Source organism: Apiospora marii (genome assembly GCF_038362585.1).
Source record: "Apiospora marii strain CBS 49790 chromosome Unknown utg000003l_segment0_segment0, whole genome shotgun sequence".
NCBI lineage: Eukaryota > Fungi > Ascomycota > Sordariomycetes > Amphisphaeriales > Apiosporaceae > Apiospora > Apiospora marii.
Window position 1 is genome coordinate 1,818,120 of NW_027117374.1, and position 26,385 is coordinate 1,844,504.

The window sequence follows — 26,385 nt, forward strand, 5'->3', positions numbered from 1 at the left end:
GTTATGGCTGTTGGGACCGGTGTTGGCTAGAGTAAGGTATACCCAAAAAGGGGGACCGGACCCGGCGTATCTACAAATTACCCCTATTTAATCGTACAGACACGTACATCCAAATTTTATTCATTCACGAGAAGCCGCACAAGACATCTGGTGCACAACAATGGGACGCATTGGGACTTCACAGTTTGAGTTCAGGTCGTATATCATTCGCCTATGCAGGATCCAAGGAGGTCTGGAGAACACAGTTCCCGAGCAGTCGAAGACCTCAGCAAACCCAAGCATGAAAGCGTCGTCGGAAAGGTGGCTCTAGATAAGGACTTTCTTCCTCTTCCGCGCGCACACACAAAATCCTCTATAACGTGTCACACCAGACAGTGTCGTTGATTTGGCGTATCGATACATGTCTGGCCATCGGTTTTCTCCATACTGAAAAATCGCTACCACCCCATGATGAACCGGTACCGCTCCAGACACAACTGAGGGAAGACCCGCAACGAATTAGTAGCCGACCTTGATCAGGTAGTCGGCCAACGCCTCGACGGTCTGGGCGGCGTTTCCAGCCTGGACACCCTCGCCGTAGTGGCCAACGAGGATAGCCTGCGTAGTCTTGACTGCGAGAATACCGGTGCGACCCTACATGCAGACATATATGATCAGCTCTCCGCACCACGGGGGGCACTGTATCGGGAATTTTAGGGGACAAAGGGCTAAAACATACCTGGCGGCCGTACATACTCCGGTCCTCGACCCTGAAAATGACGTATCGCTCACCACCAACGTGAGCACCCTCAGAGAGCGCCTTATCGACGGCACCAGCAGCGCCGGTGACGATGTTGGCGATGTTCTTCATCTCCTCGGGCTTGATCTGTAGTTGTGTTGGTCAGCATATGGCCCTTTTCGTATTTTTCTTCTCCATATCCCCCATTGTCGCGACAGATGCCTGATCCGTGTCGTTCGAGGTGATACAAGGTGATGTCTGGGGATGTAGGATCGGGGTGGAATGGTGGTGGTGCCGTACCGTGAAGCCAGCTGAGGACGCCCACACGCTGTCACCAGCGACGCTGATGATGGCGGCCTTGTCGATGTGGCCACTCTTCACCAGGCTATTCGACGAGCACTCAAGTTAGCATGGGCAATGCAATGGTCCATCATTGATAGTCCGCTTCGCTTTTGTCGTCATCGAGGAGTAGTGGGTGGTGGCTCGTACCTATCGTCAACGTATGCTAAACATCACGAACGGAAAAAGTCAGCGTCAAGTTTGATTCGGGATCCTGGCCAAGGCGGGGTTGTCTTGGTTCGGGTTGAGGTGCATTCTTCTTACCTTGCCAAGACATGGTGGTAAATGTGTGTGGGTGGACTGGTACTCGGTGATGGGAGATACTAGGAGGAAGAAGCAAAAAAGAAGTTCCTGTTGTCTGGGAATCAGAAATGATGTTGAAGAGGTGCAGCAGGGAGAGAGGTTGGGAAGAGTGGATGACTAGTAGACTGGAAGCCTTTAGGAAGCTTTGTCAAGTTGCTTGCTACAAAGGGGACGAATATCACTTTGGTTGCTCGGGGGGTGGAATGGCCCAACGCAATTTGGTCAACCAGGAGGGGTAAGTTTAGGTAGGGACCGCACGTAGTCGCTTTAGGGGACTGCCAGGCACTAAAGGGACTAAAGGAAAGGCATGGAATGGGTCCTTCAAGGCGTCCACTCTTTTCCAATGGAAGCCAGCGCAGAACCAGCGGGTTTGTTAGTATCAAGCGGTCAAGACGGTGGAGTTATTAACAATCAATTGATCCCTTCTTCATGCTCCGATGCTTCTGCCAGTTTCTTCTAGAGTGGCAGAGTGGGCAGCAGCTATCTGTACAGTGTTTGGAGACAGCGCAGCCGCCTGCAACTTGGCTTGGAACCTGCGTCAATGACATATCGCATGGAGCATGTAGCTTGGTGGTTGCTTGGTTTATGCCATCTCGCCATGCTCATCTGTTATTCAACTTTGATACGATCGGCGTGTCTCACCTTGCTTACACGGGTCTCTTATAGATGTGTTATATAAGACACCCTCCCTGGGCTCTTCTATAGGTTCCTACTTAGGGATGCTGATTATTATATTGTTGGTTGCCGCCTACGGCGCTGATTGCGGCGTTTGTGCATCTGGTTTCGTATCGTGCTTCCATTTGATATTATTGCTGCAGCCTGCGGGCATCGGTATCCTGAGTCCAGTCCTGACCACTGACTTTTGGGAACCCCTCGGTCCCATTTCGTCATATTTTCTGCCCGCCCATGTCCGAAAGAATTACCCCGCCAACTCTTCAGCCCTGATAATTCATTCGACCTAGTGGGGCTGTCCTGGCCAACCCTATGGCATACATGCATAATACTTTGTTCCTGTCATCGCCTATAGTATCTGTACCTACCATAACGCTGCATATGAGAAGAATAAGGAAGAAATAGGACACTGAAATGAAGATGAAGAAAAACACCAGATCGGATTGAATGTTCTTTTTTCGGATAGCTGATGCTAGACTGAACCCTGATTAGAGGTTCTAGAACAGTTACCAAGACACGGTAGCCTTTGAGCAGGTGTAGATCCAATTTTTCATACATCTTGGCTTGGATCCCCAGCCTCCTACGTCTTGCTACGTAACGTAGCGATGTCCTGCAAACCCAGAGTCTATATCATGTGAATCCGATTATGGTGATGATGGACAGCGTCGCAAACGAGCTTGCTGTTGTTGCCGGCCACTCAGTATTGCCAATGCATGTACTTGTTGTCGAAGAAACAACGTCATGTACAAGTGTTCCCGCAAGTCGTCAACTCAAACGTTGTTCCTCATCTGTAGACTTGAAGTGCCAACTCTTTTTATGCTGATTTTGATATAAGCCCGCTTACACGAGATGAAGACTTTACTCTGTCTGCGTCTGAGCCAAACTAGAGGAACCACGACCGCTATACCACCTGGGTATGTAAGGTGAAATCTTTCGGGTGTTATCTTGCCTCTGGCGAGAGTATCTTTGGGCAATATCCAGGAGAAGACTATTTCAAACCTATCATTGATCATTTGATTAGCCAGTGCTGCCTGATGCACACGCATCCAAGCCCCTATCCGACTGACAAGATGAATCGGATAGGAAAGACAGGAAAAACTCCGGCCTCGAGGATTGTTGCCTGCCGAAGCCAGCAAGTCAAAGTGTGTTATTGCCATGGCCACCCCTCTACGTAGGTAACCCTTTGTCATATAATACAAGGTCAAGGCGCCTTTGGCCTGCTTCGAGATGATCACCGTCGTTCAACAAACAATCAGACACAAGTAGGGCCGCCGACAGGATACGTGATGAAAAGCTGATTGCGGGGTTGGAAACCTGTGAACTGATGCCAAGGCCGGATGCAAAGCCGGAGCCAGTCGGTACAGCAGTCTTCCAAGCCTTCAAAGGCAGGACCACGGGTCAAGACAAGGGAGATCCCCGAGTGTCGACGGAGCGAGATACTGACATTGAACCTTGGGTTGCGAAGCGGATACGGGGCCGAACCGAGACCCCACTCTTTAGATCCGAGCAATTTGCAATCATGAAACATCCAGGGCCTCCACCCTTGACTGAATCAGGGCGCCTGAAACGCACCTTGTTCCTGGGCTTGGGGGAGATGAACATGCTTTCCTTGCATGACATTCTTCCATGTCTGCACACAACAGCCAGGTGTGGTGCCGTACATTAATTCATCATCCCATATTTCGCTGTCAATAGGCGGCTCAGTAGCTGCCAGTTGCGTCATCACATGCTTTCGATTCTCTCGATTTCCAATGACCGCGGCTTGACGGAGTCGACATGCTGCGTCAGAAGTGAAGGTGTGTGTAATCGATCGATGGCGGCGGGTGCCTGTGGAGCTGAGGCAACCGGCTTGCCTCTTAAACGAGCAGACGGCCGGCTCGCATACTACTACATCGGGGGTATCCGGCAGTGAAACACACTTCCGATCGGCTACTGCCATCCATCACTCAGCTATGCGTGTATTGGCAAGGTCTCATTGACTGCACTGTAAAGTACGACGCGAGGACGCCTATTTGGCCAAAGTTTCTTTAGGCTGTCAGCAACGTTTCGTCGGGCAAGGGAAAAGCAACCGGATTTGACACTGCAACGCTGCATACTGCTCCCTTATTCACACCCTGTCATTTCCCGCCGTTACACCGCACACAGACACACGACCGACTAACTTGCTAACGTAGCTGTCGATTCGCAGCTGCACAACACATGAGCATGGCCAAGCCTGAACAGAAATCCCGTATCGGGTCTGGGCTGCCATTGGTTTAGTTTCGGGGCTCCGCTGGTACATAGACTCGGGTCCGTCGTCTGAAGTTGAGCGACACGACGCCTTTTAAAGATGGCAAGATGGCGGCTCCATCGTAGACAGGGACCATGCAACATCGCCAGCGGGAACACTGGGGAAGACTGGGTGCAATGATTTATGCTATTGATCTCATACCAAGGTCATTGTTGTTTTGGGAGAACCAGATGGATCTCCGATCATTCAGGCAACCCGGAACAGGTGCTCGTCTGATCGCGAGCTGCATGCCTTGCTTGCTCGGAGCTTGCGTACATTGCATTGAGCAATTTGGTGCAGTGCCAGCTCTTAGCACGGTACTGCAATACTACGGCGGCCAGACCTGACATCAGCAGGGGGGGGTTGTTCCGATTGCTTCGCGTTCCGGTTCCTGCATATGCTGCCCCTGCGTGCTGCGTGCTGCGTGCTGCGTGCTGCGTGCTTCTGGAAATACTTGAGACAGTCGCACTGACGAGTCGTTCCAATCTGGGGTAATAGAGCCGCCTATCGTTTTCCGTTCCATGCTTGCGAAGCTGCTGAGTCCGGACCCGACCACCAGAGTTCAACTGCTGACCGAGAACTAGCGGCAAACTTCTTGACTGGTGAGAGTTCGGGTCTTTTTTCTTTTCTTTTTCTACCAGGTACTGTAGGCTAGACCCGGACAGTCGCTAGTTATGGATAGCAATTCAAGCATATCAAATTCCCGTTTTGATTAAATCTGATCACACCTTCTTCCGAGCTCTCCACTTTCTCATCTTGATGCGACGAGAACAGTTAAGTATGTACATACCAATTGCCTAGCTGCGTATGCTTTTCTGGGGCACGACCATCCCGGTTGGTGATCGAGGCCCCATTTTAGCCGTTGTCCAGGCCCCGGTCCATCAACCTCAAACAACTTGTCCGAAGTGTTCCTACCCTGATCCTGTACCAGCACTTTTGGCTAATACATTGGCAGAATGAAGGGTCCATTGCTTCCTTTTCTTCACGTTGTACGCTCTGGTTACGAGCATCTGCATATGTAGGAGGCAGCGCTAGGTTGCGTCGAATGCAAAGAAAGCTGCCCAGGATAGGTGATAGGGATCCAGATGCGTTAATGAGTCGTGATCCATCCCAAACGTTTTTCATTTCGCTTGTCCTTGAAACATCCCACTCCATCCCCCCTCGCCCTTTTCGACTTGTTTTTAGAAACAGCGTGCTTGGATCGCCTGTCATTAGTCCGGCCGTGGAGCAGGTGGCCAGCAGAAACGGGGATTTGGGTAGTTGGTCGGAAGATTGGTCGCATCACTAGCCTACCATGTCCTGCAGAGCAGAAGTTAAGCAAGTTTAGTCCGGCCAAGTCTATCTTGAGGCATGGTGCGGTGGACGCAAAATGGGCAGGATGGGTTCGTGACGCACGTCCGCGCCCGATTCATCCCTGGCAAGCGGACCAGGCCCTGTATCAGATCAACCCCGACCTGATAGTCGGCTGCATTATATTGATGACCAGCTCCCCCCTTCGTCGGATGTGGCAGTGACAATTGCTACTGCAACCGACCACTGCCTGCCTCTGCCCATTAGTCAAGTCAGGACGCGATGATGCATGAACGACCGAGTACTTCCGGGGGGCCAAGCTCCAAGTCCCTCCAGGTCGACTCTTTCAACTTTGACAAATATGACAAAAGGGTCTCGAGAGATGATTTCTACGTGAGCTTGAAACCGGAGGGAGGACTACGGCCGCGGCAGATATCACCAGCGACCGGAACGGCAACGATAGGCTTGCCGACACCCGAGGCCAGCCCTAACAGCATAGCCACCTCGCGAGCCCCAATACCCGTCATAAGACTGCCCACGCCAGAGTCGGCGAGCGACTCATCATCTATCGGGATGGCCATCGGAAGTATTCCAGTACGCCAGCAATCGGCATCGAGTTCTCAGCAAACATTACGGCCAGCCTTCAACCGAAACCCCACCTCGCCCTTATCCGCAGTCGAGAGTGTAGGCTCTACGGACTCGTCTCCCGGGGCCAAGAAGCCAGCGGGGAAGTGGAAGCTCTTCGGCAGGTTTGGAAAGAAGCATTCAGAGAGCGCCCAGCCCTCACCCACCACCTCTGTGTCTTCTAACGAAGCGAAGGGCGCGAGCCGCCCCGGGCAAGCATCCGCCGCCCCTCAAGTGGAAGGAGAGAGGAACGTCGCCAGAAACAACACGGTTTCGGCCCCGAAGACGCCGGGGCGACACAAACCCCTCGTCGTCCGCTCTGCTACGATGCCTTATATGGATCAGCCACAGCCGTCGAGGCCCAACAACGCAAGCGCAAGCACCGACACCTTTCGGGGCGCGGGCAATGGGGCACCTCCCGCCAGCGGGCTGCTGGACGTGGCTATTCCAGACAGCAACCTGGAGAGGTACAGTGTCATGTTTGGAGATGTGCTCAAGAACAACCATTCTGCCTCCTCGCTATTGGCAAGACGCCAGGCCACCTTGAACAAGCTGAAGACGCTTGGTGATACACCAGAGCACCCCGAGGTTCGTCCAGCTTCTCTAAGAAATGATGGGGTCATTGACTAACAAACCATTATAGACGTTGGGAGAACCTCATAGAGCGAATCGCAGGGCGACATCGCCTCAACCAATGGCTCCGCCATCATTTAATCTATTCCCAGTGCCCTCTACCGCTGAGACAGCGCCCCGGCCCGCGCCTAGACAGCAAGTGCCTCGGTCACAAGTACAAATACCTCGGCCACACGCACAAGCGCCCCGGCCGCCACAGAAAGGCACGTCGCTGGCAAGATCCAATACTTCACCAGCCATGCTGCACTCACCGATGAAAGCCACATTCGACGACGTGCGCCCATATAACCACCTCAAAGATCTCCCGAAAGGCCAGGTGAACAAGGGCAAGATGACCATCGCAACCCTGGCCCGGTCACGAGAACACTCGGTGCCCAGATTCAACGCCGAGGAATCAAGCCTCATCCTGGAGTCGCCAACCGAGATGGACGAGGAAGGATTTTCGCCCAAAGATGGAACGTCGTCGCCAGCAATCATCCGATCTACATCCGTGAAGCCCCAGATCCACGAGCCAAAGTGGCAGATGATCAACGCGTCGTCGCAGCAGCTCCCCATGTCCGGGGCCTCGTCCGTAACGAGCTCGCGCAAGCGCTCTCCGTCCTCCATCTCCTCGGCGCAGACGCACATCACCAAGCCCTCCGTCGACTCGGATACCCTGAATGAGCTGACGCCCACTACCAGCAACGCCACCACGGCGCCGCGGGGCAGCTCAGAAGAGAAGCAGACTTCGCCCGCGCCCGCAGCCATGCCCGTCGCCGGCATGACCGCGGTTGAGCAGTCCATCGCACGGCAGATTTCGGTGTCGCGGGAGCAGCGGCGCATGCTCAAGCCGCTACAGACCACCTTTGGAAGTGGACCGCGCCCGCCGCCCAGGCGCGGCAGCGGTCCCGGCAGCGGCAAGGTTCCGCTCCACATCAGCCCCCTGCCCACGCCCAAGATCGCCATGGGCCAGAACGAGCGGCTGGCCGAGACGAAGCTCGTGACGCCGACGCTGGTCACCCCCCAGGAGACGGACTTGACAAAGCTAGCGGAGCACCGCAGGAGCGAACGCATCATTCTCGAGGGATGAGGAGGCATCCATCGTCTGTCTATTCATCCCCCTTTACTCGGAGAATTTTTTTACCTCCGGCAAGAATTCCGGGATACGAGAACGAGAGAGAGAGAAACAGAGAGAAAGCTGGCTCGAAGCTGCGAACTCTCTCCTCCTTTATTATTACCCCTGGTAATCATTATTCTATAAACCCTATTCTCTATTACTGAGTTTTCTCGATCCCTCTTATACTCCTTCACGGCACATATTCACCGCCCCCCTTTTTGGAATCGATATCAGTTCTGTACAGCCTCACTGGACGGTCTGAGCGACCACACTCGTCATCTCCTACTTTCTCTACAAACACAAAACATTTTCTATCACGACAACACTATATCGACTCTTCTATCTACTTTATTGGAACAGAGCATGGCGTTTGATGGTAGGAACGAAGCTCTCTTGCTCGTTTTACTCGGGTTGCATATACATATAGACTGGTGGGATTCCTGTATATCCGGAAAAGTTCTTTTTCTCTTTTTTTCTTCTTCTTCTGGTTGGATTTATGTTCAGGTTTTGCGTCTTGTATTTAAGCGGCGGATATACCATGGGTGGCGTTGCATTGCTTTCTCTCTACTTCGCCAGGGTCTGCGACTCTTAGCATTGTGTTAGGCGTCTCTTTTGTTGAGGAAATATCTGTTCATTTGTGTTCAAAGGTGGCAAGGGGAAGAGGAGATACACGATTCGCCTTGATGGTCATCGTTTGGGATTGGTAGATACCCCCTTTTTGGAAGCGGAAGAAATTAAAGAAGAGATTGCTTACTCTCATGATTAATCGCCTTCATTCAGAAACGTGATATCGAATATGTGTAGTCACCAGAGACATGATTGATCATTACGTACAGCATTGGGATATGAAGGGTACAGTTTCTTTTCCCCATCTCGTTCCTCCATGCGACTGCTGGAAACCGCTTATCTGGAATAAATCGCATTCTTGTGGCGTGAGTAGTAACAAGAATCGACCGAACTGCCTGTCGTAAACACAAATCCATGAGCCGCCAGCGAATGACTAGGTCGACCCTTCCCGAGATCGTGTAAGGGTCATTTCATTATACGTCCAAAAATTCCAAAGAGGGGGCCACGTGTTGAGATATAACCAATCCCACATATTCTCGCCCGCTATGCTAGAAACCAATATACTACTGCCCCTTGATCATCCCATTCGTAGCCAGCGCCGAGCATTTACATGATCAAACAGCAGGAGTTTTGCTTCTTTGCTTGTTCTGTAGACGGAGTCAATACCATGTATCCTGCGTAGGGAGGAAACCAAGCAACGAGACTTACGGTAGAACATCTTGCTCTGGGAGCTGAGCCCGTCGCTCTTGGCCACCAGATCGTCAATCTTCTCGCCGCGCTGCAGCACGCTCTCGATGGTCTTGTGCAGGACAATCTTGGTCTCGTCGAGCTCCTTCTGGATCTTCATGATGCTGTCGGCCTGGTGGGGGTCCTGGTACTTCTGCAGGTAGTCCTGCAGCTCGGGCATGGTGACGGTCTGGCCGTTGCTCCACGAGGTGCGCGGGTGCGCCGACAGGAACTCGTCCATGACCTTGGACAGCAGCTGGTGCGCCACCAGGGCCGGGTACTGGTGGTCCGAGATTATGATGCCGCACACGCCCTCGCTTCGCGCGTACGCGTGGAATGTGTAGTCCTGCTCCTCGACGTCCTGTCGCTGTCCCGGCCGCGTGCGCTCCGCCACCGTCTTCGAGAACATGGTCATGAACTCGCCATAGCTATTATAGACATGTTAGTCACCGTCTCGTTTCTTCTCCTTCCTCCTCTTCTTCTTTGGCTCTATTCAACGACAAGCCACAGCCCCCATCTGGTCGCCGGTCCATTGGACCTGTGTTCGCAGAAGGCAGGCGGCCTGTGGGAGATTTTGTTGGGACGGGGAGGGGTGTTATGTTTCGTACTTTTGACGGGTAAAGCGCGAATAGGCGCTCAGCTCCTTCTCGGCGCAGATCTCGCGACCAGGCTTTTCCTCGTTTGCAATGATCTATTGGTAAAATGGAACGGTCAGCCCATGGTTTTGCCCTTTGCCCACCCCAGAATGCGATAAAGTAGCGGTGCGTACTCCGATGTAGTGCAACTTCATTTTGGCGGTTGTTGGCAAGCCGCAGTTTTTGCGACAAGTGATGGTTTATCGGGCGTTTTCCCTTCTTTGCGTTACTCGGGCAGAGGGATAGGCAGGCGATCAAAGGACGGGTTCGTTGAATCGTGAGACAATGAAGTTGGAAATCAATCAATGGATGGTATAGAATTGAGTGGTCTGGGGTGTGAAGTCACTGTGGTAGCATTGAAACTTGGCACGAGTCTCGCCCGCTTTATCACATGTACCCCCCAAAATTGGAGCCTGAAGGAGATAGGGAGCACCTGATGGGGACGGAGTTAGGTAACTCATGCACCCAAATGTAGGGGCAAAGGGGGTGGGTAGCCACTAAAAAGTGGCGTTGGCCCAGTAGGAATTGGTTCAAGACAAGAGACCCCGACCTGAATAAACAGCAACCCTCTAAGCAAATGTCAAGAGACGTACGGACAGCCGCAATTGATCTACTAAATGCGTAATATCTATTCAGGTGTGTTTCTTGTCATACCTGGTCATTCCATTAGAATACTATATAAGCCTAGGCAGCACGTATCCTATTACTTTTGTCAAAAGATGTAAATCTGGGTGCTTAGATCTGGTCCATTCGGAGTCTTATTAAGGCACCTTCGGGTGGCTCTCGCTGAACCCCACTAAAAGGCACTTAAGCATTCGTTGATGCCAATCAACAGCTGCCTGTAGCAGTCTCTCGGCGTTTGACTCACATCGGCCACTGAACGACTGTACATATACGCCTAGGATATGCTCACAGAATTCAATGCTGATACCCGAACCTTTTTTCTTCACTACGCACATTTTCCAGTTCTCAGACTCGGTTCTGAGAGCTCATCTTCATCTGATCCTTTTCTGAGATATAACCCTACGTTAAACGCGAGAACAGACGTTTCACCCCGCACTTGGATTACCTGGGGAAATCATGGCTCACACGTCAACGAGCGAGGCAGAAGCGCAATGGCGAGCGCAGTTTGAAGCTATGAAGCTGGCTTTGGCTGAGCTCAAATTGCCAAACGGAAGCTCAGACAGCCACAGGGGGTCTGTCGACGACTTTGATCTGGACGATGATGACTTCACTTCGGGCAATAGTGGAGATGACGTCTGGGATTTTATCTCTGATAGCGAGGAAGACCTCTACAGCAGCGATTTCTTCGACGACGCTGTTGATCAAGACGGTGAAAGCAGCCAAGGTCCATCATGGTTTACGAAGCAATGCGGTGCCGTTGCTGCGAGGAAAGATGGCCTTTCTGCCGATGCGTTTGAGGCTCAGATCCTCGAAATCTTGAGCTCAGGCCAATCAGCCGACGAGGTACAATCTCACCTCACTGATCTTATCGGGTTTGATGACCTCGATTTCGTTATCGAGGTCCTGTCCAAGAAGGACGAGATCGTGTCTAGCTATGTCGCTCGCGAGACGGCGCAGCCGTCAGGGAACAGGTTGCTGACCAAGGCCGAGAGGGAGGATGCTCTACGACGCAAGGATTTCGAGCACAAGAATGCTACACTGGCCCCGACTATGCACAAAGAGGTTCAGTACCCACATGTGTATCGCTCCCATACTGCCGGCAATACTCTCAGTCATTCTGGAAACAAATACGCACTTCCGTTTGGCAGCGAAAGAAAGCAGTTTGAGAAATATGAAGAGTACATGATCCCTGCCGGCAAAACTGGCACAATTGCTCCAGGCCGGAGGCTCCTTCCCGTCGCCGAGATGGATGGCCTCTGCCGCCGTACTTTCAAAGGCTACAAGGCACTCAACCGTATGCAGAGTTTGGTCTATCCCGTTGCATACAAGACCAGCGAGAACATGCTCATCTGTGCGCCGACTGGTGCGGGTAAAACAGATGCAGCCATGTTGACTATCTTGCAAGCTATCGGTCAATATGTCACCCCTAATCCCATTGAGAACAACGAGGCCACAGACTTTGCCGTGGATGCGGACGAATTCAAAATCGTCTATGTGGCTCCAATGAAGGCACTTGCTGCTGAGATCACAGAAAAACTAGGGAAACGACTTGCCTGGCTGGGAATACGTGCCCGTGAGTACACTGGAGACATGCATTTAACCAAGTCAGAGATTGTTCAAACGCAAATCATCGTAACAACGCCCGAGAAATGGGACGTCATCACTAGAAAGGGCACCGGCGATACGGAGTTGGTTCAAAAAGTACGCCTGCTCATCATTGATGAGGTTCACATGCTTCATGACGAACGTGGCGCTGTCATCGAATCATTGGTAGCCAGAACCGAGAGACAGGTCGAGAGTACCCAGTCTCTCATTCGCATCGTGGGCCTAAGTGCTACTCTCCCCAACTTTATCGATGTCGCCGACTTCCTCAAGGTCAACCGTCATGCAGGCCTCTTCTACTTCGATGCCTCATTTCGACCAGTGCCACTAGAGCAGCATTTCATTGGTGTCAAGGGCAAGGCTGGCTCGAAGCAGTCCAAAGAGAACTTGGACAATATTGCCTTTGAGAAGGTTAGGGATATGTTACAGCAAGATCATCAAGTCATGGTGTTCGTCCATTCCCGGCGCGATACCATGCAGACCGCGAAAATGCTCCACGAAAAGGCTATAGATGATGTTTGCGTGGACCTTTTCGACCCTCAATCCCACCCGAAATATGAACAAGCTGTCAAAGACATGAAGTCCTCACGGGCCAGAGAGCTTAGAGACCTTCTGCCCAAGGGCCTGGGTATTCACCATGCTGGCATGTCTCGGTCTGACAGAAATCTGATGGAGAGGTTGTTCGGGGAGGGTGTTATCAAGGTCCTCTGCTGTACGGCCACACTTGCCTGGGGTGTCAACTTGCCTGCAGCTGCGGTAATCATCAAGGGAACTCAAGTCTACAGTGCTCAAGACGGAAAGTTCGTCGATCTGGGTATCCTTGATGTCTTACAGATCTTTGGTCGTGCAGGTCGCCCCCAATTCGAAGATGTGGGCATCGGCATGATTTGTACGACCCTGGACAGACTTCCTCACTACCTCAGCGCCGTTACGGAGCAACAGCCGATTGAGTCAAGGTTCTCTTCAAAGCTGGTCGACAACCTCAACGCAGAAATCGCTCTCGGGACCGTGACATCGATCCCCGAGGCGGTGCAATGGATTGGCTACTCCTATCTTTTCGTTCGTATGCAGCGGAATCCCATGACTTACGGCATCGAATGGGCCGAAATCAGGGATGACCCAAATCTCGTCCAGCGACGTCGGCAACTTGCCATCCAGGCCGCAAGGACGCTCCAGAAGAGCCAGATGGTCATCTTCAACGAAATCACCGAAGAGCTTAGGAGCAAAGATATCGGCCGCATCGCTAGTCAGTTCTACATCCAGCAAACCAGTGTTGAGGTGTTCAACATGATGATGAAGCCGTATGCAACAGAGGCAGATATTTTAAAGATGATCAGCCAGAGTGGAGAGTTTGACAACATCCAATCCAGAGACAGCGAGGAGAAGGAGCTTACGCACTTCCGGCGCGAGGTAGTTCCTTGTGATGTCGATGGCGGTATCGACACACCTCAAGCAAAGACCAACATTCTGTTACAAGCCTACATCTGCCGCGCACAGCCTGAAGACTTTGCGCTGTCGAACGACCTGAACTACGTTGCACAGCAGTCTGGGAGGATATGTCGCTCGCTGTTCATGATGGCACTCAACAGACGATGGGGCCATCAATGCCTCGTTCTTCTAACATTGGCTAAATCCATCGAGAGACGTATCTGGCCTTTCCAGCATCCTTTGCATCAATTCGACCTTCCGAAGTCGGTTTTGAACCAGCTAGACGCGAAGGAGTCGCTCACGGTTGAGGCTATGAGAGATATGGAGGCTGCCGAAATTGGTGGCCTGGTCCACAATCATAGCGCTGGTAAGAAGATCGCAGGTATTCTTGACAACTTCCCGACCGTGTCGGTAGATGCAGAGATTGCTCCTCTGAACCGAGATGTTTTGAGGATAAAGCTCTTCATCACGCCCGATTTCAGGTGGAACGACCGTGTTCATGGGACCTCGGAATCCTTCTACATCTGGGTCGAGAACTCCGAGACTTCGGAGATCTACCATCATGAGTTCTTTATTCTCAACAGGAGGAAGTTGTACGATGATCATGAGCTGAACTTCACCATCCCCCTTTCGGACCCTCTACCTACTCAGATTTATGTAAAGGCAGTTTCCGACAAGTGGCTTGGGGCGGAGACTGTTGCCCCGATCTCTTTCCAGCACCTTATTCGTCCAGACACGGAGAGTGTCTACACCGACTTGTTGAATCTTCAACCGCTTCCTGTGAGTGCGCTCAAGGATATGCGTCTTGAAGAGCTTTACTCCAAGCGATTCCAGTTCTTCAACCCCATGCAGACTCAGATCTTCCATACCCTCTACCATACCCCGGCCAATGTTCTCCTTGGATCCCCGACCGGAAGCGGAAAGACTACGGCTGCTGAGTTGGCGATGTGGTGGGCCTTCCGCGAGAAGCCAGGATCCAAGGTTGTGTACATTGCACCCATGAAGGCGCTTGTACGAGAAAGGGTGAAGGACTGGGGTGACCGTCTAGCTCGTCCTCTGGGCTTGAAGCTGGTCGAGTTGACTGGTGACAATACGCCCGATACCAGGACCATCAAGGATGCCGATATCATTGTTACGACACCAGAAAAGTGGGATGGTATCTCGCGAAGTTGGCAAACAAGAGGCTACGTACGCCAGGTCTCTTTGGTCATTATTGACGAGATCCACCTGCTGGCTGGTGACCGAGGCCCGATTCTCGAGATTATCGTTTCTCGAATGAACTATATTGCCGAGTCTACCAAGAACTCTGTCCGCTTGCTTGGCATGTCGACTGCCTGTGCCAACGCCTCTGACCTTGGTAATTGGCTGGGCGTCAAGGAGGGTCTTTTCAACTTCAGACACTCTGTGCGGCCCGTCCCACTCGAGCTATACATTGACGGCTTCCCAGAAGTTAGAGGCTTCTGCCCGCTGATGCAGTCCATGAACCGACCAACGTTCCTTGCTGTGAAGACGCATAGCCCCGATAAGCCTGTCATTGTTTTCGTGCCGTCCCGTCGCCAGACTCGATTGACAGCCAAGGATTTGATAAATCTTTGCGGAATGGAAGACGACCCGCGCCGTTTCCTGCGCATGGATGAGGAAGACCTTCAGCTCAACCTTTCTAGAGTCAAGGATGAGGCCCTCAAGGAAGCCATCAGCTTCGGTATCGGACTCCACCACGCTGGTCTTGTCGAAACCGACCGGCAGCTTTCTGAGGAATTGTTCCTCAATAACAAGATTCAAATTCTGGTAGCAACTAGTACCCTTGCCTGGGGAGTCAACTTGCCCGCCCACCTAGTAGTTGTCAAAGGAACACAGTTCTACGACGCCAAAATGGAGGGATACAAGGATATGGATCTCACAGACGTGCTGCAAATGCTGGGTCGTGCTGGAAGACCCCAATTCGACAACTCTGGTGTGGCTCGTATCTTCACAAAGGACGCGAAGAAGGACTTTTACAAGCACTTCTTGCATACTGGGTTCCCTGTTGAATCGTCCCTGCATACCGTTCTGGACAATCATTTGTGTGCCGAAGTGTCAGCCGAGACGATTGTGACAAAACAAGATGCGCTCGATTACTTGACTTGGACGTTCTTCTTCCGGCGCCTCCACAAGAACCCCTCCTACTACGGCTTGGAGGTGTCGGCGGAGGAACACAATACCATTGCGGCTCAGCAAATGGCGAACGACTTCATGATCGAAATGGTCAACAGTTCGCTTGACCAGCTTGCAGAATCCAAGTGCGTTGAGGTATTCCCCAACGGGGATGTCGATCCTACGCCCCTCGGGAAAATCATGAGTTATTATTATCTTTCTCACAAGACAATTCGCCATCTGGTCAAGCACGCTAAGCCCAAAGCCACTTTCGGGCAGGCGTTGCAATGGATGTCAAGCGCCACCGAATACGATGAACTGCCAGTACGCCACAACGAGGATTTGATTAACGCCGAGTTGTCACGCAACCTACCATTCTCTGCAAATGACTTCGGGTTGCCCCTGTGGGATCCTCACGTCAAGTCCTTCCTTCTGCTCCAAGCACATATGGGGCGGATCGACCTCCCCATTACGGATTATGTTGGTGATCAGACAAGTGTTCTGGACCAGTCTATTCGTATCATCCAGGCCTCAATCGATGTCCTCACAGAGCTGGGCTATCTGTCGAGCTGCCTTGAGATGATCAAAGTGCTACAGTGTATCAAATCAGCCCGCTGGCCCCAAGACTTGCCCCTTTCTATTCTCCCTGGCGTCAACGTCAATGAACTCAAGGACACAACATCGCTTAAGAAGCTAGCCACTTTGAGTCGGCCACAGACAGAGGAGCTGGCAAAGAAACTGCATGTCCCCAGTTCACAAGTAGGACGGTTCACGCGAGCAGCATCCATCTTGCCCAACCTCAACGTCAAGGCAGACAACGTTACAGCGCAATCGTTGACAGTCTCGCTTAAGCGGACTAATCCGATTGTGGAACGCGAAGGTCGCGTCTATGCTCCCAGGTACCCCAAGCCACAGACTGAGGGGTGGTTCGTTATTATTTGCAATGCAGCGAGCGACGAGATCATTGCTGTGAAACGTGCTGGCTGGAGCCAAGGTCCCGGGAAGTCTGTAGGCATAGGTACAAAGCCCACTGCCAAGGTGTCTCTCAAGTTGCCCGAGCCTGAGCGGGATGGCAAGGGCAGAAAGGTCGACGTCCTGGTGCTCAGCGACTCGTACATCGGTCTTGAGCATCGGTTGATGGGCGTGGAGATCCCGGCTCTGCCGGTTGTGGATGACGATGTGGATAAGTCGAAGAAGGGGGGAGATGCAGCTGCAGGGAGCGCCGGGAAGTCAGCATAAGGATCCATGCTTGCCTGCGAGGAGGAATCATTGGTTCATCTGCCATATGGCCAGGCATCAAGTCTTCCTTAAATAGATTTTGCATATATAGAGCCGACCTATGACGGAAAGCGAGGCATGAAGGATGCTCTGAGTTCTTATCCAACGGTCTGACCTAGAGTGATCGCCTAGTGATGTGTATGTAACGTGCAATCATGTCGGATGGGATCGAGCAGAATGCGCCACATCCCTATTGGCCAAGGACGACTTCCTCTAAGCTTACTTAGATTGGATAGGAACATTGAGGCACAGGAGGCAGTTTCAGGTGGTTTCTGTAAGGCGTGAAGCACTACCGCACATGCCCTACGGGTTCGGGATGTACAATCGGTGGATGATGGTGTTATTTCCGTAACAATGATAGGAAGAACAACCAGGAGAGCGGATGTGGCGTGCCTCGTTGCCTGTTAGTACGTTACTGTACCATTTTGGGATCGGGATGCAAACACAACTATAAATTGTTGGCGACTGGCCGTGCAGTTCAGCTCCAGTGGCTAACACATAGGAGGAGCGATGATTTGCCGGTTCGCGTGAGGGACGTATGCAGCTGAGTGGATATTGGGGGCCTTTGGACCGAGGCAGGCTCTTTTCCGAATAAGGAAATTCGAGGTACCCGTTCCAACACGGGGCACGAGGGTGCATGGCCAAGGGGACAAGACGGACGACGACGACGAAAACGACGACTAATTTCGCGAGCGGCGACAAATATTGGACCACGACTGGACGATTGGTTCGTTTTGGAGGCTTGGGGGTTAATATAAGGTCAAGACTAGTCGAAAGCGACCCCTTGGCAGGCGGAAACTACACCAAAAGTATCACGTAATGGGGAACGTCGCGGCCACGGTGTGGCATGTTGTATGCTTTCTTTTTTTCCCTCTCTCTCTCTCTCCCATCAATATGGGTAGTGATGGACTGAGCAGTGTGACTGAGTGCCCAGCCGCTGCCGGAAGGACACTGCATGCCTCTAACCTAGCTGCAGATATACTGGGCCGTCTTGGGGCCTTCAAGGGTTAGCAACTGTCCTACTCGACGACGCAAATAACAATGCATGGCCTTGATCTTGGTGCTTGGCCAGCTTGCCGGACACGCGGCAAGCGGCCCTCTCCTCCTTTTGCGCTGCTTCCCAGCAATCAACTCATCAATCCTATAGACCGAGATCCGCCGACGCCTCTTGCCTCCCCTGTGCCCTGTGACGTTTCACTCGCACCCTGGCCGCGAAAGTAAGCACTTGAGCCGCATCCGGTAATCTTGCCTAATCCGGCCAGCTATACAGCTCAACCTAATCTGCATGTGCCTCCCCTCCATCGTGCTACCCGACCTTGGCCATGCACAAAGGAACCATGAAAGTTCTCAGAACACAAGCATCTCATGGAAACATCTGATACTGCTGCCAGTCAAAATACACACACTTGAGCTGACCTGAGCTGATATGACGTACAGATGGGAAAAAGTCGGTCGGTCCAGGATCGATCAGACAGACAGACTCAAGACATACATCAACAGATCCTGTCGCACTGAAAAAGCAGAGATGACTCGTTATGAGCCACCATGAGCCATGCATGGCGATTGACCAACAACGGATCCCGCTAAGTAAGCCCGCCAAGCTTTGTATGGGGTCTTCCATACAAAGCTCCCATTGAGAATCCCCAAGCCAGCCCTACCGCTTACAATAGAGTCGGATGGGGGGCTCTGTTGTTGCGGGTGGACATTGTTTGCACGGAAGAGGAAAACGCTCGTCCCGTACAATCTGACAAGGCAGGGGGGTCTCGTCGCGATCTGCAGGCAATGCATGGCAGTAAGCAAGCCGTCGCCAGCCACTCACCGTTCTTCCCACCTATGACCCAGCTGGAAACACAAGACCCCCGCGGCCGGAAAATCACCTTACATCATCATGAATAGTCTTCTGATTCGCCCTGTGTCTATTCGTTCGCGCGGGGATGTATCGAGCGAGGACGAAATGCATGGCAGTAGGGGGGCACAGCCGACAGCCGCCAAGGCCTATAGTCATAGGGCAGCCTGTGGTATACATACCTTGAGTACGCTTCCTTCTTACGTATTTCCGGTCGGCCCTGAGCCAGAAATGAAATCATAATAATTTATAACCGGTCCAACGGCGCTTCTCGAATCGGTCAGTGGTGCGTGTGCTGGGGAAGAAAAAACTCAATGATTTACTTGTCTTGTCACCCTTCAGATGTCAATCAAGATGGCTGCCCAGACTGCATCTAAGACCACGACGAAGCCTGTGACACAACACAAGAGGAGACCTCACAAGAAGTCCCGCCACGGCTGCGGTAGCTGCAAGAAGTTTCATGTCAAGGTATGGCCTAGACCCTCGCATACACACCTCTTGTCTACTACACGGGACTTACAGGCGGCCCAGTGCGACGAATCAGGACCCCCGTGCGGGAACTGCATACTTAGGCAGGTCCCCTGCGAGTATCCGACGATCAAGGGACCCAAGGGCAACCGGTCCCCTTCCTTGGCCGCCTACTCGAACCAGCACAGCGACAGCGCCAGCTCCAGATCCTCGACCCCCTCCCACCAGTGCCCCTCGCAACAACCGTCCCTGACTCTTTCGCCATGGGGCTCCGATCGGCTGCTCGAGCTGGAGCTCATGCACCGGTGGTGCACCAGGACCTACACGGGCTTTGTCGCCGTGCCCGAGGACGCATACTACTGCATGGGCGTGCTACCCCGGTTGGCCCTCGAGTACAGCGACGTCCTGTTATCGACCATCATGGCCACGGCCGCCTTGGACACGGCCATGACGTCGGCGTCGGAGAGCGGCCGCGGCTCGTACGCGCGCATCGCCATGCAGTACTACGACAAGGCGAGCGCGGCTTTCCGGGACCCGGCGCTGAGCCCCACGCCGGAGAACCACCACATCCTCGTCTTCGTGTCGGCCATGCTGGTCATCTTCAACCTCGCCATTTCCCAAATCACCACGCCTTCGTCATCGTCGAAGGGGGCCGCCGGGGGTGACGGGCGGATACAGATTGGGTCGATCAACAGTGGTAGTAGCAATAGAAGTTCCAAGAGCCGCCTGGCGCAGATCGAAGTCACGTTTGGGCTCCTCTCTAGCTCGTACCAGCTGGCCCAGAAGCATATGGACTGGTTGCTGGACAGCCCTTGGTCTCTACGTACCATCCTGTCCCTGGGCCAGGCGTCGCCCGATATCCTAGACAAAGAGCACAAGACCGTTTTCACGCGGCTGCGCTTGCTGAACAGAAAGCTGCATTCGCAGGCCGCGGCCGTGGTGGCGGGCAACAACAACGCCACGCGGGATATGGCGGCCTACTCGACTGAACCGGTGGAAGACTCCATCTTCGTCTCCACCGGGGAGCCGGACGACGGCGGGTACGAAATGGACGCCGTCATGGACATGATCGACCCGCGGATCATCCAGAGCACGCACCACGACTTTGCTGCCGTTGTCGCCTTGACGGCGGCCACCATGAGACAACAACAACCCAAGCTCAAGACGATGGGGACCGCCGCTGCCGCCGAGGCGCAACACTACAACCTCTGCTGCTCGCTTCAGCCGGCGGAGAATAACAGCAACTACATGCAGACCCAAGCCGACGTGGACCTCTCCTTCGACTACTACCAGAAGGTGATCGCGCACCTGGAGCGCTTCTACGCCGAGGACGCCCGCGACGCGGTGCGGTGTTTCCTCCTGGCTTACCCGACACTGGCGCGCCGCGACCTCGAGGCCCGGCGCGGTGGTGGTGGGGGTGGTTTCACCCCTGGGAGCCCCTGGAGCTCCTGCTGCTGGCGCACTGGGCCCTGCTGCTCCATCGCACCGGGCGCCTCTTCTGGTGGGTCGGCACGTCGGGGCGCGATCTGGTGACGGCTTGCTCCGATGCGCTTGAGTATGGGACTAGCGGTGGTGGTGGTGGCGGCGCGGCGGGGGCGGGGGGGATCGAGTGGGAGGAGGCGGTTGCTTGGGTGAGGCGGCAGGTTCGCTTGCCGCCGGGGCAGACGGGGGGTTGCAATGGCGGTGCCGGCGGGGGAGGGGGCGCGAGTTGGTAGGGTTGGATACCTAGGTTTGAGGGTTGGGTGCTGTAAGAGTTGGTCTTTTGGGGGACGGAGCTCCTGTTTCTATGCATGCTTGGACGTGCTTGTGGGTTTAGCTTGGGGGGTTGGTTATTATGGGAGTTTCTGGTCGGCGTCTTGTCTCTGGATGGGATGGGATGACATCATGTTTGGTTCGAAGATTATGATGAAGAAGACGAAGGAGGGCCCAACTAGCGAGTGGGATTTACGCCTGAGCTGGGGGAGAAGGGGAGTGTCTAGTCAGTGTATTGATGATGAGGCTGTATTACACACACAACCCGAGTCTGTGTAGTGACATTTATTCTTTCAACTGACTGAGCTTGGGTTTCTTCGACATCTCATGTTGCGATTTCGAGGCGTTTGACTTGGCCAGGTATGCTCGTACATTTCTCTCACTTACCTAGACGTCACTCTGGTATTACGACATGCTACTTGCTGGGTCACTGCATCATAGCTTCATGTTAGAATACGGGCAAGACACATTCCCATATCTATGTCAATTATCTTTCAATGGGCTGTTGTTCCCTTGGACGGATTCAGGTTTGTCGTCTTGCCAGCCATCTAACTCGGTTTCCCATTCATCTCTTTCCACTGATGGAGAAGTGAGATAACTACTCTGCGAAGAACCAATATGAACAAGATATTGCAACTTCACCTCTGTCAATCCATTTGGACCAAGAAAATTGCTAATACGGCGATCATGGTGATGTTGTCATTGCCAGAAAGCTTCATGCTCTGCTCATACTTGTGACTGACTGAATTCGAGAAGAAAAGAATGTAAACTCAAGGCTCTATCTGCCTGACCTTTTCTTGACCTTTAAAGCATCAATGCACATACTACTCTGCGCAAACTGTGAGCCTGTGAGATCTTTGCATGGGCTTCTCCTAGAATAATTATTACAATAAGAACATATGGTAGATGAATTGCAGTCGTGACAATGCCATTGTGTGTCTCGGGTGTAGTTGCCCATTGGCTGAAGTTGACGTTGACATGAAACTAACAATTGGACCCTTCTGCAAGCCAGCGGCTGCACCTTGACTCTCCATTGTAACCTAATCCCACGCCACGCTAGCTCCCGCTCACTGTTTACGGTCCCCACCCAATATTCTCCGCCACGGGAGTGTCACAGGCCTGGCCATCGCGTCTGCGTGATAGTTGCGAATGCTCCGTATTGGCCTTCTCTCTACTCATTGACAACATCACAATTGCACAATACCTCTGAAGGCTCTGGTCCATTTCCCTGGCAACTTACTGCCTTCACTCGTTCCTCACAATCATTAAGCAATTGCAATTGGGTTGACAGGGCCAACTCTGATTTTGATTTTCTGAGCTGCCTACCTACCGTCTGATTTCTGCCTCTGCTTTCTGCATTCAATCACATTCAATCAACCATTCATTCTTCATACATATCCAACTCTCACTTTCTCATCCCACCCGCTACAAAAACCGTTCACACGCTTCTACACTTCCACACTCCACCATCCACCATCCACCTCCCACTCTTTAATCTACTACATACCTTCACCAGTCTCATACTACTCTCATACCAACTCACCCACCAACATCCATCATCATGTCTGGCAAGGGAGGCTACATGTTCATGGGCAAGGGCAAAGGCTCCAAGGGCCTGGGCCAGTCCCTCAGCGGCAAGTCTGGCGCAAAGCGTCACCGGTAAGCCTCGACACGTGACACCCCAAGTTGCAACCCATACTGACTTCTTCGGGTTACAGCAAGGTTCTTCGTGACAACATCAACGGCATCAGTAGGTAGTCCCATGCCTTCTGCTCGCTGCTCTCGACTGTTTATACGATTTGACCTGCCTGGGGACATCACATGCTGACCTTTATTGCTCTTGCGCTACAGCCAAGCCCGACATCCGGTAAGTTTTTCTTTCTTATTTTCAATTTCTGAGAAGCCCAAGCTCTTGTTCGTTCACGACTGACTAAAATCCACAGTCGTCTCGCCCGCCGTGGCGGTGTCAAGCGCATCTCGGCTCACGTCTACTCGGAGACGCGCCATGCCATGCGTGCCTACCTCGAGATGGTATGTAGTTCTCCGGCCCTTTCCCATGACCAGTTACTCATAGTGTGACTTCCAGATTCTGAAGGACGCGGCCCAGTACTGCGAGTATCGCCGTGCCAAGACGATCACTCTCAACGACGTAAGTTATTTTCTCTTCTTCTGATTATCGAAGGTAAACTTTTGAACCAGAGAGACTGACCCGAATCTCACAGATCCTCTATGCTCTCCGCCGCCACGGCCGTCCCGTCTGGGGCTTTGATTATGACTACCAGTACGGCAAGAAGGCCGTCAAGGGTGGCTCTTCTTAGATGCCGATGAACCTTCTTCTTCTTCTTACGGACCCGCACGGCGTTGGGAGGACGTTTATTTTGATTTATGGTGATTAATTCTGGTTTCGGGAGAGAACATTCTGACGCATTGACTCAATGCGCGTACATATCATACAGCCGGAGGAGCGGCAGGGTTTCTACTTATTTCCATCTTGAGAATCATGATACCCCATCATCTGCGAACATTCATGGATCATTGCACTAGCCATTCTCAGTGGGCGTGACGTGTGAAGACGAGTAACAAGTACTCCAATGTTTGACATGCTTTGTAGAATTGAATGAATGGGTATCAATTGCAATCAAATCCTGTTCTATATAGAAGCCCCCCACCCCAACCCTCTCTCCCCCTTCTCCGTTACACCTAGTTTTTTTACCACTAGCAGAACTCCAAGAACGAAGGCTCCCTAACTAACAGGGATATGGTATATGGTACTTATATATATATATATGTATACCCATCAAAAGAAATCACCGCTTACGCTTAACACCCTCGCCCAGGACCTTATCCAACGCCTTGGCGGCCCGCTGCTCGTTCTTGCGGAACTGCCCGTTGAACACCTCGGGCAGCACCATGGTGCTGTTGGCGTGCTCCTGGGCGAACCCGACCGCGGCCTCCTTGCCGCACTTCTCGCGCGTGACCTTGACGGCCTCGTGCAGCAGGTCCGAGCCGACGCCCTTGCCGCGGTATCGCAGCATGACGGTCCAGGCCCGGATGACGCCCTTGCCGCCCCGCAGGGCCGAGGCGCGCGTGCGCCGCTTGGCGCTGCCGGCGGCGGCGACGGCGGGCGGGGGCTCCAGGCGCAGGACGAGGGCGCCTATGAGGGTCTTGCCGTAGCGCACGCCGAGGACGGTGTCCTGCTCGCCCGTGTCGGGCGAGAGCAGCCAGTCCCAGCGGAGCGCCTCGGCGACGGCGATGTAGCGGCCCGTGAAGTAGCGGATGGCCAGCAGGTACGTCATGAGGACGGCCGAGTGGAGCATGAGGGCCATGCCGAGGTCGCGGCGGGCGCGCCACGAGAACTGGAAGGCCAGGCCGAGCGCGGCGGCCAGCCCGGCGAGCAGGTACGGGTGGAAGACGGCGTACCGGGAGGCGAGCTGGCGCTGCTGCGCGATCGAGTCCGCGACCAGGTTCAGCGCGTCCACCTGGTCCGTCTCGTCCGTGAGGACGCCGATCTCCAGCGGCGGCAGGTCGTCGGGGACCGGGCCCAGGTGCTGGCCCAGGTGCTGGCCCTGGCGGGGCGCGGCGGCGTGGTCGTCCGCGATGGCGGCCAGGGGCACCGGCGAGGGGGGCGGCAGGGTCTGGGAGGAGTGCGGCTCCAGCATCGGCGTGTTGGCGTTGGAGGACATGGCCGAGGGGTTCACCACCAGGTTGGCCCGGAGGAAGGTGAAGAATGCTGCAGTACAGAAACAGGGGATCCGTCAGTCAGTCGAAAGCTTGATTTATTGAATATGCCGGCAGTGACAGCTAGGCGCTCCTTGGCAGAGGGTTTAATTTATGGAACACTATCCACCGGCGTTGCTTCGAGGCCGACGATATGTCTCTTCTTGCTATACCCGGGGCAGCAATTGGTCTGCACTAGCATTTGGAGAGATGCCAGGCGAGATGGGGAGAGTTGGAAAAGCACAAGTCACTGGTGGCATGGCTTGTCTTGTAGATTTGCAAGATATATCAACTTACCAGTGCTAGTCCTGAGCCCAGGCACTGCATTGAACTTGTCCACTATTGAATCATGACCGCAGTGGTTCAGGTCCAGCTCTCTGGGAACCACGTGCGCCATCTAAGCATTTTGTGTGGCCGGCCAGCGTTCGGAGGCCAGGCCTGTAGCGGCTGGTTGGGGGTCCGCGACGTAAAAAAGGAGCCCCGAGCGAGAGCGAGCAAGAGGGCAAATTAAGACGAAATAAAATTTGTCGCCGGTCCGTCTGAGCTGGAATGGCGCCAGGCGGTTAAAGTCGTCTGTCGGCGTCTGAAATGTCAATTTTTACCGATCTGCTGGGATTTTGGAGGGGTCGTTTCAATGGACCCTGGGGATGTATGTAATATGTAAGGGCAGGCAGGTCGGTCGGTGTAAGGCGATGAACGACGTCCAAGTGATAGCAATAAGATATAGTTAAACTGCGGGCCGAGATAGTGGAAGACGAGTCTCAGGAAAAGCAGCGTCTCTTATTAGACATGTGCTAGTTGTTGTCTGCAAGATGTCTCGCAGGCCCAGGCGGGATAGAACGATAAGGGCTGGCTGGTGGGTTTGGGTCGTCTTCTTTCTGGGTAAGGAATAAACGGGGAATAAGGACAAGAATGACGGGAGTATGAGATGGGAGTTAGGTTCACACACCACACGGATGGGCAGGTCGAAGTGTTTATCAGAAGGCCGCGATCGTCGCTGAAGACGACGCTCCCGGGTGGGGATGTTGGCTGATCAAAGAGTCAAGACTTGAGACGATGCGTATTGCCCACGAAAATGGGCCAACTTATGCCCACCAACAAGCGATGTCATTCCTCTCTCAAGCCGCTTGCTTGCCTGCACTCAGGTTAAACACAAACCCACTCCCCCGGCACCCCCGTCTGGGAAAGACGAGCCCTTTTGAAGCTGGGGCAAACCGGCTATCAATTCGTCACTTCATGCCATGGGCTCTTCTTTTCTTTCTCTTCGGCAGGTTATCTGATAAGAGACCGGGGCTGCAGACGAATAGCATCGTCCCGAACCTACGACCCGGCAGGCGCCACATGCTGTTGGTTGGAAATGGTGCCACGGTGCCATGGTGTGCATGGCGATTAGACTTATCATGTGTCTCTCAGCATCGTGACAAGCGTGGTAAGCGTCGTTGCTAGTCCATCTTGTGAGTGTATCTAAAGTCTGCACCGCGTGTTCCCATACGCCAGTCCGTCCCCTCTCAACCTACCCAGGGACAAGGTTGGATCCCCAAGGGCATGGGCGTGCACTACTGCACCCTCTCCGAGTTTTTTCTCTTGGGTCCCACAAAGCACCGACCGGCATTCCGAGACGGTGACAGCCCTTGACGGACGGAGTCCTTGGGAAGGAGAGGGGGC

General features: G+C 53.3%; 7 protein-coding genes across 7 annotated transcripts; 4 read left to right on the plus strand and 3 right to left on the minus strand.

Annotated features, from left to right (window-relative positions):
* Positions 1 to 498: 498 nt before the first annotated feature.
* PG985_004076 (profilin) lies at positions 499 to 1,334 on the minus strand (the record flags this gene model as incomplete). The annotated part of the gene is made up of 5 exons (XM_066823845.1): positions 499 to 633; positions 719 to 865; positions 1,019 to 1,103; positions 1,208 to 1,223; positions 1,322 to 1,334. 5 exons carry the CDS (start codon positions 1,332 to 1,334, stop codon positions 499 to 501), a joined length of 396 nt encoding a protein of 131 aa, XP_066687005.1.
* Positions 1,335 to 5,873: 4,539 nt separating this feature from the next.
* On the plus strand, positions 5,874 to 7,917 carry PG985_004077 (uncharacterized protein; the record flags this gene model as incomplete). Its single annotated transcript, XM_066823846.1, has 2 exons — positions 5,874 to 6,803; positions 6,859 to 7,917. 2 exons carry the CDS (start codon positions 5,874 to 5,876, stop codon positions 7,915 to 7,917), a joined length of 1,989 nt encoding a protein of 662 aa, XP_066687006.1.
* Positions 7,918 to 9,117: 1,200 nt separating this feature from the next.
* Positions 9,118 to 10,027, minus strand: PG985_004078 (uncharacterized protein; the record flags this gene model as incomplete). Its single annotated transcript, XM_066823847.1, has 4 exons — positions 9,118 to 9,158; positions 9,220 to 9,665; positions 9,846 to 9,928; positions 10,007 to 10,027. The coding sequence occupies 4 exons, from the start codon at positions 10,025 to 10,027 to the stop codon at positions 9,118 to 9,120; spliced, it is 591 nt and encodes a 196-aa protein (XP_066687007.1).
* A 925-nt stretch (positions 10,028 to 10,952) lies between these two features.
* On the plus strand, positions 10,953 to 16,898 carry PG985_004079 (Sec63 Brl domain-containing protein; the record flags this gene model as incomplete). Its single annotated transcript, XM_066823848.1, has 1 exon — positions 10,953 to 16,898. One exon carries the CDS (start codon positions 10,953 to 10,955, stop codon positions 16,896 to 16,898), a length of 5,946 nt encoding a protein of 1,981 aa, XP_066687008.1.
* Positions 16,899 to 19,137: 2,239 nt separating this feature from the next.
* On the plus strand, positions 19,138 to 20,784 carry PG985_004080 (uncharacterized protein; the record flags this gene model as incomplete). The annotated part of the gene is made up of 1 exon (XM_066823849.1): positions 19,138 to 20,784. The coding sequence occupies one exon, from the start codon at positions 19,138 to 19,140 to the stop codon at positions 20,782 to 20,784; it is 1,647 nt and encodes a 548-aa protein (XP_066687009.1).
* A 1,780-nt stretch (positions 20,785 to 22,564) lies between these two features.
* PG985_004081 (histone) lies at positions 22,565 to 23,321 on the plus strand (the record flags this gene model as incomplete). Its single annotated transcript, XM_066823850.1, has 6 exons — positions 22,565 to 22,662; positions 22,722 to 22,753; positions 22,855 to 22,870; positions 22,947 to 23,034; positions 23,090 to 23,152; positions 23,226 to 23,321. 6 exons carry the CDS (start codon positions 22,565 to 22,567, stop codon positions 23,319 to 23,321), a joined length of 393 nt encoding a protein of 130 aa, XP_066687010.1.
* A 489-nt stretch (positions 23,322 to 23,810) lies between these two features.
* PG985_004082 (uncharacterized protein) lies at positions 23,811 to 25,117 on the minus strand (the record flags this gene model as incomplete). Its single annotated transcript, XM_066823851.1, has 2 exons — positions 23,811 to 24,733; positions 25,018 to 25,117. 2 exons carry the CDS (start codon positions 25,115 to 25,117, stop codon positions 23,811 to 23,813), a joined length of 1,023 nt encoding a protein of 340 aa, XP_066687011.1.
* Between the last annotated feature and the right edge of the window lie 1,268 nt (positions 25,118 to 26,385).